General features: G+C 38.1%; 1 protein-coding gene across 1 annotated transcript in view; it reads left to right on the top strand.

The window, feature by feature from the left end:
• The window catches only part of RLF (rearranged L-myc fusion), an 82,426-nt gene that overhangs the window by 30,408 nt on the left and 39,706 nt on the right, over positions 1-12,312 (top strand). The window contains exons 2-4 of the mRNA XM_029947843.1: positions 994-1,148; positions 2,217-2,298; positions 5,497-5,629. Of these exons, the coding sequence (XP_029803703.1) occupies positions 994-1,148; positions 2,217-2,298; positions 5,497-5,629 (370 nt within the window). The remainder of the gene's footprint in view (positions 1-993; positions 1,149-2,216; positions 2,299-5,496; positions 5,630-12,312) is intronic.

Here is a 12,312-nt window from a genome sequence, read left to right as displayed (position 1 = left end):
TAAGCCAGCTTTCCACCATCATTTGGACACATTCTTTGTGTTGGACACATGTAATTTATTAGGCTTCATTGTAGTTCCTTTTTCTTTTGTTTTAGATTTCATACTCCCCAGATAACCTCTTAGATAACCGCACTATGGGTAATGCATTGCTCTGGATGGTAATATATGACTATTTCATATTATAAACAAATAAATTGGCATTTGGCCTGTATGTTAGCTTTTTAAAAATAAACTTCATTGAAAATAAAAATATAACATCATTCTTTCATAAATTGGTTGGCGTAAATTAAGCCTAATAGGTTCTATGTATGCAGAGAAAAATAGAATTTATAGAGCTGTAGAGCTGAGGACCATACTCAGGAATTGTCTTCTTGTAGAAGGCAGGAACCATAGTCCTATTTTCAGATACCCATTGCTTGGTACTGATTGGTGTTCAATTCAATGTATTAATGATACTCAGTACTGAATTTCAGAGATTGTAACTCCAGACCTCTAGTGAGAACATCTATAGACATTTTATGGCTCTACCCTTAGATTTATTCTCATGTCAAAAAAGCAATTCTGGCTTTTCTTTAATTCAGCAGAAACAGTTCATTAAATTATGAAAATAGATCCTCTCAGGGCACCTGGGTGGCTCAGCCAGTTGAGCATCCAACTCTTGATTTTAGCTCAGGTCATAATCTTACAGTGTGTGCAATTGAGCCCGGCATCATGTGCTGTGCTGACAGTGTGGAGCATGTTTGGGATTCTTTTTCTCTCCCCTTCTTTCTGCCCCTCCCTTCCTCATACTCTCTCTCCCTCAAAATAAATAAACAGACATTAAAAAGAGAGAGAGTGAGAATAGAATCCTATAAACAAATCAGAGGCTAAAAAGGCAAATAAAAGGTGTATGCATTTGTTAGAAAAAGGGGAGGGACAGTGCATCTGAGAACAGTCTGTTTGTTTCATTGTCTTTATTTCTTAAATAATTAATACTTTAATTTTATTTTTTAGACCTTATTGCAGTATGCAAGCAACAAGAATGCCTCAGAACATATGGTGTATCTTCTAGAGGTGTATCGGCTTGCCATCCAAAGCTTTGCCAGTGCACGCCCGTATTTAACTACTGAATGCGAAGATGTCCTGTTAGTGCTCGGCAGATTAGTACTGTAAGTTTAAGTTCTTAAGTCATTCTTCAAATTGAGTGCTTCTGCTTGTAATGTTTGCCTGACTTTTCTTTACTGTGACCATCACATTAATTCAGAGCACCACTAAAGTCATACATTTGAATGAAATTTCCTTTGCTCTGAGCCTTTGTACTCAGATTCCCAGGAAATAAAGTACACATGAGGCTCCAGCCAAACAACATAATCTTTAATTGCCTCCAGAGTCTCTTCTACTCAGGCTTAGCATCCAAGAATGATACATTTTCTCTCTGTCCTTAGGTATAGATCAACTTAAGTGACAGTATCTGAAAACTGTAGTGGTCTTTGAGGATCACTTTGTGGGGAAATATTATAAAATTCTGCAATTCAATTAAATTATTTGAATTAACAATAATTTTATTAGCAGAAAGTATCAGGATATAGTTTAAGATTACCACCCTGAGCCCATGATAATTTAGCTGTTGTTTTAATATTTGGCTGTGGAGTAACCGATAAAATTACACCTTTAATGTAATTTTTGTCTGCAAATTGAAAAGGTACAACAACTATTCATTTTTAGATTGGTTTAGCTTATAGATTGTTTAGGAGGATAACTTATAGTCTGGGTGGTCTTGATTTGTTAAAGGCAAAGAAATGGCCTTGTCAATATTTCTGCTTCCTTTGTTCCTAGGACAGTTCCATATATTTATCTCTTTATCAGTTGAATTGACAATAGCATTAGCGCCTATTTTTGTCTTCTGGACTCAGAATGGTTTCCATCTGGGTACCCTCCCCACATCCTAATAAAACTAAATAAAACTGCTTGGAATATGGTTTCTAAGAGGAGTATATTATTACTGAGTTTTAAAGCCACAATGTTATAATAACGATGCCTGGTTTTTTTCCCTCTTTTTTTAAAATTTGAAACGCTAATATATAACAACGTTGAAGAAAATTTTGAAGAGAAACAAATTTCAAATAATCTAAACAAATGTAAAATGTGTGTTTGGTATGACTGCCGTACTGTATTGGATTGCATTTATAGCCATTATAACCACCTGTATATGCGGACTTCATTATTTTATGTTGCAGGAGTTGTTTTGAATTACTGCTTTCCGTGTCTGAAAGTGAACTGCCGTGTGAAGTCTGGGCGCTCTTCCTTCAGTCTCTGCAGGTGAGTTGATGTGGGCTCCAAAAAGTCCTCTGTTTAGATATCCAAGGCACTTAGGTAATTTCTCCCGGCAAAATAAAATTGAAAACATGGAAGGAAAACAAGCATATTGTATAGTAATTTCATAAAATTTTGAGAAAGTCGCCTTCCAAATGAAGTGGGTGTGTTAAGAATTGTTTTATTCTTTCATTAGGTTTTGTTAGCTTTTATGTAGCTTAGGACTCAACATAGACATTTTCATTACTCAAAAACAAAGTTTTAGGCAGAATAAAGCTATTAAAAATGTAAAATCGTATATGGTTGGTTATAAAGTAGCAGTATTTGGATTATTCTCAGTGAACGTATCTAGTAATTTCCCTCTAACATTAGGGATTATGTGTAGCATTATAAGTCTCTCAACCAGCCAAAGTGGTCATCATAGATTCTATTCATGCATTTTACTTGGAGAAGAGCTTCATTGGCTCTCATCTTGGCTTATCAGCTTTCTTAAAAGGTAAGCACATCAGAAAGTAAGAGTTGTGGAGGAGAGAATAGGATAGGAGGAAAAACAAGTAAAATGCCAGCAACAAGCAAATACTGATAGTGACAAAAACTATTTGTACAAACTAGTTTGTTATCACCATGAACCAAATACTACTCTACATGGTTTTATGTGTTTTGTGTCTTTTAATCCAATTACAAACCTTATAATGTAATGATCATTTGAACATCCATTTACAAATAGGAAGACCAGGCATGGAGAGTGTTGATTAGCTTACCCAGAGTTAGGCCCAGATCTGTACCCAGAGCTTGCTTTGCTACCTCTTCCTCGAGGACATAAACTCTACAGTAGCCCACACCTGTTTCACGTGGGCACAAGTGAAGATTTGGATGTTAACGGATATACTTCATTATCTGTCAGTTTCTTTCCCCTGAGAAAGAACCCAAAATGAAAGGATACGATGTTAACCTTTTTCTTTTTGGGGAAAAGAGGATTTTTTTCTCACGTCCTTGCCCTGTTTCAATCCCTATAACGTGGTCCTCATTCCTCACATATGCACACAGCTGCTAAAGTCATCTTTCATACGTAACACACTGATTTAGTCACACTGTGTTTAGAGGCCTGCCAGTAGTTTTGTCCCGGCATACAACAGTCTAGAAAGTCAAAGCTCCTTATTCTTGCTAGGGCTATTACTGTTATTTATATTAGTATCCTTTGCAGAGAGAATACTGTCATATTTCTTCATTCTTTCTTTAGATTGTATGTCTGCACAAAATACTTGCCTTTTCCCTCCACCTGTGTAACTTTTCCCAGATTTATCATACTGGATATATTTTTGAATATGTGTTCAATAAAATAAATGTAGTAGAGGTACAGATAAATGTAAGACATGGTCCCTGTTGAAAACTAAAAGGTAAAACCCTGAAGTTTTCTTATTTAGTGATAAGTGAACAAGGCAGCAGATGGTTTTGAGGAAACTTTTGGTAAGAGAAGAGTTGTTATCAGAGCAGGCCACAGATAGAACACTCTCATTCCCTATTTTCAGCTTGTGTAACTCTTCTGGATCTTTTGCCTACGAATATGAAAATTACACTGAAATGGATTTTCTAATAAAATTGCGATCCTGATTTTTGCAACTTTTTGTTGTAAGTTTATTTATTTTGAGAGAGAGAATGAGCAGGGGAGGGGCAGAGAGGAAGGGAGACAATGAATAAGAGAAGACACATTAAAATTTTAGAATATGGGAACAACTAATAATCCTCACTGGTATTAGTGGACAGTGGAGACACATACTTAATCATTTATGTCAAGCTAAATTTCTGACCCCTTTCTCCTGACCCTTTGTATACATAAATATTTTAAAGAACAAACTATTGAAATTATATTTTGTTTTCTGAGGAGATAGAATGATAGCTGATAACCTAGACTTTCATGACATTTTATATAGAGCCACTTTTCATTTAAAAAGTCTTTTGATAGAATAATTTAAACAAAACATTTATCAGTTGGTAGCATTACGTTAATATTTCTATTAGAAGGAATAGACTGCTTTTGTGAATACTAGGGAGTCCTTTATTCTTTAAAAAATTTTAATGTTTATTTATCTTTGAGAGAGAATTTGAAGGCAGGGGAGGAGCAGGGAGAGATGGAGACAGAGGATCTGAAGCAGGCTCTGCACTGACAAAAGAGAGCCTGATGTGGGGCTCAAACTCACAAACTTCGAGATCATGACCTGAGAGGAAATCTGATGCTTAACCAGCTGAGCAACTGAAGTGCCTTGTGAATACTGTGGAATCCTCTAAAAGAAAGCTATTAAATGGCTAAAATAATTTAGTAATTGGGCACTTGGGTGACTCGGTTAAGCCTACAACTTCAGCTTAGGTCATGATCTCATAGTTCATGAGTTCAAGCCCCACGTCAGGCTCTGTGCTGACAGGTCAGAGACTGGAGCCTGCTTCAGATTCTGTGTCTCCCTCTCTGTCTGCCCCTCCCTGGCTCACACTCTGTCTTTCTCTCAAAAATAAATAATTTTAAAAATTTTTAATAAAATAATTTATTGCGAGGTTGTAAATTGAATTATGGTGATAATTTTACCTAAAGAGAATTTAGGAAAACACTTTATTATTTTTAAGTTTATTTGTTTTGAGAGAGAGACTATGTGAGCATGGGAGGAAAAGAGAATGCACTGTCAGCACAGAGCCCGACATGGGGCTTGAACCCACAAACTGCGAGACCATGACCTGAGCTGAAACCAAGAGTCGGACACTTAACCACCTGATTGATCCACCCAGGGGCTCTTAGGAAAACATTTTAAAGGTGCTCTTTAACTTCGTGAAAACACCCTAGTTTCTTTTTTTTAAGTTTGTTTTGAGAGAGAAGGAAGGATAGACGGCGGGAGGGAAAGAGAATTCCAAGCAGGCTCTATACTGTCAGCAAGGAACCTGACAGGGCGTGAATTCACCAACTGTGAGCTTTGATCTGAGCTGAAACCAAGAGCCAGACGTTCAACTAACTGAGCCACCCAAGCACCCCTCTAGTTTTATTTTTTAAAAAAGCAGCAACAGAATTCACAAAGCTTTGAGGATAGTTTCTTTTTTCTGCTTATTTCTTTTTGGGAAATCCAGGTTCCTTTCATAGACATTCAGGTAACATTGAAAAGGCAAAACTACATTTTATATTGCTTATTAGCCTGTTTTCTGGATATGCTGTTTTCGTTTTAGGAGTCACATGATGCATTGTTGGAATTTGGGAATAATAACCTACAAATATTGGTTCATGTTACCAAGGAAGGAGTATGGAAAAACCCAGTTCTTCTTAAAATTCTGTCTCAACAGCCAGTGGAAACAGAAGAAGGTAAGCCTTAAAGCTTTACTGACTATATTGAAGGATGATTCAGATCTAAGAGAATTAGAATTCATTTATGGCTTAAAATTTTGTGAATATCACCTGTGTATCCCTACCCAGGCTGTTCTCCTTTGAATAGTAAAAACTAACGATTAGCATTTAATGTCTTCCTAGTCTTTGGTATGTGGTAGAGCTTTGCTCGTATTTTGTTCACTAGTTACTACAACTAAGGACCATGGTATTTTAAACTTATTAAGTTATCGGAATTTAGCATTTTGTAGAGAAATGCAAAGAATGGAAATTTTATTTACAAAATTGTTAGTTTAAGGCCAGAAGATTTACGGAATTGAGTTGATCTTTACATTTTAGACACAAAAGTTATTGGGTACACCACCAATTGTGATTTCATATGCTTTAAGTTAGTAGAAAATTAAAAGGATCACATTCTGTTAAGTGTGTTTCTGGAATAAAAATAAACCTCAGAAGAGTTTTTCTTTATGCCTTGGGTATATCTGTTTTTTATTTTAATTTTTATTTGATTTGTTTTTTTTTAATTTACATCCAAGTTAGTTAGCATATGGTACAAGAATGATTTCAGGAGTAGACTCATATATGCCCCTTACCCATTTAGCTCATTCCCCCCTCCCAGAGCCCCTCCAGTAACCCTCTTTGTTCCCCATATTTAAGAGTCTCTTAGGTTCTTAAAGTCCTCATATGAGTGAAGTCATATGGTATTTGTCTTTATCTGACTAATTTCGCTTAGCATAATGTCCTCTAGTTCCATTCACGTAGTTGCAAATGGCAAGATTTCATTCGATTGCTGAGTAATACTCGTGTGTGTGTGTGTGTGTGTGTGTGTGTGTGTGTGTGTGTATACCACATCTTCTTTATCCATTCATCCATCGATGGATATTTGGGCTCTTTCCACACTTTGGCTATTGTTGATAGTACTGCTATAAACATTGGGGTGCATGTGTCCCTTCGAAACAGTTTAACTTTGGGTGTATCTTTAATTTAGGTCTTGAACAGATCATTTGAATGTTGATACCTACAGCCTACTGTAGACATGCTGTTTGGGTTTTCTGTATAGTGAGAAGATGGGCAAGAAGGGTCCTTAGAGTTTTCTTTTGGTTCCTTTCCTCTGCTAATTCTCCTGCGTCTTAGTCACGTTGACAAAAGGGGGGAAAAGAATAAAGGAAAGAGCTGTTAAATAGAAAAGAGGTTGGTTTTATTGTTTTCTGCTCAGGTTCCCAGTATATGTCATCCCTTTGTAGATATGGGCAAATGGAGGCTACAGTGTCACCTTTATTATTAATATAAGATGCTTAGAGCATAGAGCCAAATAGTTTCAGAAGAATCCCAGAATTAGGCAGATCTCAGTCCACATAAAGCCTGACTAGGGCAGAGAAGAACACTTACTCTGTTGGTCTCTAGAGGCAGGCCTAAGCCCAACAGGAAGAAAGCTAGACTGGCATTAAATGTCCCTACTTTATTTTCCCTTAATGTACAGATCAAATACGTCACCCCACCTCAGGAGTTAACAGTACTTAATTTCTTTTCACATAGAGAAAAATCAAGAAATGGAGAGAAGCACTGTTCATCTAACATCTTGTGTATCCTATCTATTCAGTAATGATGAAGTACCCACTATCTGTAAGACTGAATGTGTACAGAACGGCTACATACCTAAGGAATTATTCTGTAGGGAACTAGCATATAAATGCTGGGCGGCCTGTATAGTCTGCCTGCTTTCTCAGTTCACCCTTCCTCTGATATCAAGTCAGAAGATTAGAAAGCTTCCTTTAGGGGAGCCTGGGTGGTTCAGTCGGTATATCAGCCGACTCTTGGTTTCGCCTAAGATCATGATACCAAGTTTTGTGAAATTGAGCCCCACATTGACTTTTGCACTGACAGTGGGGAGCCTGCTTGGATCCTGTCTCCCTCCCACCCACGCTCGCTCTCGCTCTCTCCCTCCCTCCCTCCCTCTCCCTCCCCTGCTGTGCGCACAAGTGTGCTTTCAAAAATAAACATTACAAAAATTAAAGAAAGAAAGCTTCCTTTATAGCCCCAATGCCCTCTTTAGCCCAGGTATTAATGTACCTTTGAAATTAGAAAGCAGTGATTATCCTCTTGTTGATTGTCTTCTGTTCAATGATGTAGTAATCAGAAGCATAAAAGCACACATTTTTAGCCTCTAAGGAACTCAGTAAATGCTTTTCAGTTTGTTTGTTTGTTTGTTTATTTAAAAAGGGTCTGTAAAGTTTTTATTTTTCCTGCCTTGAATTCTTGGGTTTTGTGATCTCCCCACACCCCCAAAAATTTATTACTGAAGTATATAATAAGTGTCAGTTGTTGGCACTTCTACCTGGCATAATCAGCATGGAAATAGCACGTTCTCCCACCCAGATTCCAGCCCAGACACTGAAGGCCTTACCACCCCCCGGGCCACCCCAGCAGCCTACCACAGTCAACAGAGATGGCAAGACCAACCCCAGCCAAGGTCCCACTGGTGGTTTCCATCCTGAGCCCCAGGAGTCTCAAAATTGCCCCTCCTCACAGTGGCAGTGGCAGCAGCCCCTCGGATCCAGGCAGCCTAAAGACTAGGAGACCTCAGCCACTATCAGCCTCGCGAAGTCCCCACCACCATAATGGAGAGATTCCAACTCCAACTCAAAGGACACCCAGAGCTATTATCTGCCAACTGACCTGTACCCTACCCTGACTCCTCCCTGACCCTTTCCTATAACTTATGACATTATGAGACTCAGGAGGGCCAAATCTCTCCCTTCTAAAGGTTGAAGGAAGGGATACATCCTTATTCAGAGTCACCAACTCTTTTCCCAAATCAGGCTGACAAGGAACTAGCTCTTAAACCTCCTCATGGTTCTTTTTCTTTCCCACCCCAGTTTATTTTTGGTTTCCCTTCTACCCTATACCTCTGAAGCCATTTTATGAATTGTCAGGCACCATTTGAGCCTCCAGCAAAAAAAAAAAAAAAAAACACAGGTTTTCCTGTTTAAAAAAATGCTTTTAATTGGACTTTAAATGTTAACCATTTTTTACATGATGAAGTATCAAAGATGTTTGCAATTTACTTTTAAATGGTTCAGGAAAAGAAAAGAAATGACAAAACAGTTCAATTGGTGAATCTAGATGGAAGAAAATATATGATTAAAATTATTTTATACTAAAATGACAAAAAATACAGAAGGAATCCCAATTGGGAATGGGATTTTTTAGTGTACACATTATTATATTATTTTAAAATATTGAATGGATAGATGGATTTCTTTTTAAAAAACAAAGTTAAGATACATAACTTGAAATGAATTTATCTGTCTGTAAGGTTTATTTATAAAGTTTATTTATCTATCCTGAGAAAGAGAGCACAACTGAAAGAGGGGCAGAGAGAATCCCAAGCAGGCTCTGCATTGTCAGTTCAGAGCCTAATGCAGAGCTTGAACTCATGAATCATGAGATCATGACCTGAGCCGAAGTCAGCCGCCTAACCACTGGAGCCACCCAGGCACCCCTGTTTTTTTTATTTTTTAAATGTTTATTTTTTGAGAGCATGTAAGTGCCTGAGTGGGGGAGGGGCAGAGAGGGAGAGAGTGAGAAATACCAAGCAGGCCTTGAGTTGTCAGCACAGAGCCTGATGCAGTGCTTGAACTCATGAACTGTGAGATCATAATCTGAGGTAAAAACAAGAGTCTGCTTGCTTAACTGACTATACCACTCAACTGCAAGATTGGTTTGTGTGTTAAAAGCTGATACAGTGGTTTAACTATAGTTGTATATTGAGTAAATTAGTTTTACCTCTACAGTTTAGATTGTTTGCTATGTGACAAGTACCATATTAGTGCTTTCCATGTCTCATTTAGGCTCTAAACCAAGTGAGACATTACATATGGCTAAGGCCATGTAGTTAAAATTGGGAGGGAGAATTTGAACACAGATGAGGAGATATTCAAAGTTTTTGATTGAAGAGTGATAACCACTCAGTTGCTAAATATATGGTTTTTTTTTTAACCTCTCTAATGTGTAAGGCATTGTGCTCAGTGCTGTAGGGAACACAAAAGTTAACAAGACATGGTATTCACAAATTGCTGGTGGTGTAGTAAGGGAGAAAACAGAAACAAATCATAGTAACTACTATTGAGCATTTACTCTCTGCCTGGCCCTATGCCAGATGTCTTATCTGTGTTGCTGGTATTTCATTCATGATTCATTCAGCTCTGTGAGGTGTATATTACTAATTTTTTTTAACAGATGAAGAAACTTGAGGCTCAGAGAAATCAGTTAATTTGTCCAAGGGTCTCAACAGCTAGTATGTGTCAGAATCCTGATTCAGCTTCACACTGGTGATTCCAAAACCTTAGATAGTAATCTCTGCACACTATAATCCTTTATTCCTGTACTTAAAGAGAAAAGTAAGTACAGTGAAGGAAGTAAAATGCTGTGAGAATTGGTTTTTTTTTTTTTTTTAATTCTGTAAGAAATTAGAAGAGGGTGGGTTGAATAGATAACATGCCGGTTTTCAGGTTGAATTTGTGAAAATGCTTATAGCCTGATGGGGCAGAGCAGACTCTGATATTAGGCAGAATAGGATATTGGGGTGACGGATGTGGCAGGAAATAACATGAAAGAATTAGATTGGGAGGTTTTTTTCGATGTTTGTTTATTTTAATGTTTATTATATTTGAGAGAGAGTGTGAGTGGGGGAGGAGCAGAGAGAGAGAGAGAGAGAGAGAGAGAGAGAGAGAGAGAGAGAATGAGAGAATGAGAGAATGAGAGAATGAAAGAGACACAGATCCGAAGCAGGCTCCAGGCTCTGAGCTGTCAGCACAGAGCATGACGCTGGGCTCAAACTCATGAACCATAAGATCATGACCTGAACTGAAGTTGGACGCCTTAACTGACTGAGCCACCCAGGCTCCCCTAACACTTACTTATTTATGTTCAGAGATACACAAGAGAGCATTAGTAGGGGAGGGGCAGAGAGAGAGGGAGAGAATCCCAAGCAGTGCAGAGCCTGATGTGGGGGTCAGTCCCTCGAATTGGGAGATCATGTCCTGAGCCAAAATCAAGAGTCAAATGCTCAACTGACCAAGACACCCAGGCGCCCCTGATTGGGGAGTTTTAAAAAGAACTGCTGGCATACAATAAAGATACAATATTATTTGAGGGATGGAGTTGGCAAGGAAGGATAATGCCAAACTTTCATTTCTGTATGATTGAGAGAATACCATTACTGAAAATAGAAGTAAGGAATGAGGAGCTATTTGAGAGGGAGATGTGATTATGAGTTCATTTTGTGGAATTTAGTGCCTGTGGGACTAAAATGGAAAAATCCAAGTGAAAGTGATGGTTTCCAGCCATACATTTTGACCTTGACTACATATTAGAGTATCTATGGAATTTAAAACCAACACTCTCTCCTTCTCTCCCTCTCTCTCTCTCTCTCTCTCTCTCTCTCTCTCTCTCTCTGTAGCCCCTTTTCCTCCCTCCCCAGGCTTCACCTGCTATATAAAAATCTGTAGAGTTGGAGCTCTAGAATCTATACCTGTTTGATCTACCATAGGAAATAGGCACCTATATAGAATCACCTATATGATATATTTAGTGGAAAAAGAAATAGGTCCTCTGTACTCAGAATACTTCTAGAGGAAATTGGAAACAACTATTGTTTTGGGGCAAAGGAGACTGGGGGACTGGAGTTAGGGCAGAAGGGAGACAACTTTATAAACTTCTTTTGTGTTTTTGAATTTTATGTCATGTGCATATCTGGTATTGTTTTTTAAAAGAGTGTAAAAGTCTGTATAGATGGTTCTGAGGTAAAGACTGGGCCGGTAGTTTGTCCCTGTCCCCACAGTGGTTTATCATTAACGTTAATGATTTCTATTCCATGGATAGCATGCTAAAGACATAACATGGGTATCATCTGAGAGGCTTGCTAGAAAAGCAAAATCTCAGATCCCATCGCAGACCTCCTGAATTAGAATCTGCATTTTAATAAGATACCCCAGGTGGTGCAGAAGGCACTTTCAAGTTTGAGAAACACTGTTTTAGATGGACAGAGCACCTTAAGCAGTTTGCTTCCTCATGACTTGTCTTGACATACGATATTCTGATGCCACACACCTTAGTGTCTGCTGTTCTTAAATCGAGGGATTGTCTAGAACACTGTAAAAATCAGTGCTCACGTGCTTCATATTTAGTACTGGTCAGAGCAGCATTTTCCAAAGTGTGTACTGAACCAGGAACGTGTATTTTACATTATACTAATCATATGTGTAAAAGGGTTCTCTGGTCAAATCAGTTTGGGAGACACTGGGTTAAATAAAAGTGAACAGTTTTCTTTATTGCAGGACTGTTCAGAGATTTGACCAAGGAATCCTTTTTTTTTCTAGGACTATCTCTCAGGTCTTTTGGTCGGTGGAACACACTTTGAGAAATTCCTGGTTTAGAGGAAAGAACACCACTGGCTTTGGAATCCTTGGCAAGTTACCTAATTTCTCTGAATATTAATTTTCCTAACCTTAAACTGGGGATAATAATACTTGCCTTGGTGGTGGTGTAAAGAATAAATGAGAGGTATATAGAAACACTCAGCCTAAAGCTTGGTACCTCATGAAAGTGTCCAAGTGGTAGTTGTTAATATTACATAGGCTACTCCTTTTTTCTTTTTTCTT

This window comes from Suricata suricatta, chromosome 8, assembly GCF_006229205.1.
Source record: "Suricata suricatta isolate VVHF042 chromosome 8, meerkat_22Aug2017_6uvM2_HiC, whole genome shotgun sequence".
NCBI classification, from domain to species: domain Eukaryota; kingdom Metazoa; phylum Chordata; class Mammalia; order Carnivora; family Herpestidae; genus Suricata; species Suricata suricatta.
Note: the sequence above shows the minus strand (reverse complement) of the source record. Positions and strands in the feature narration are given on the sequence as shown.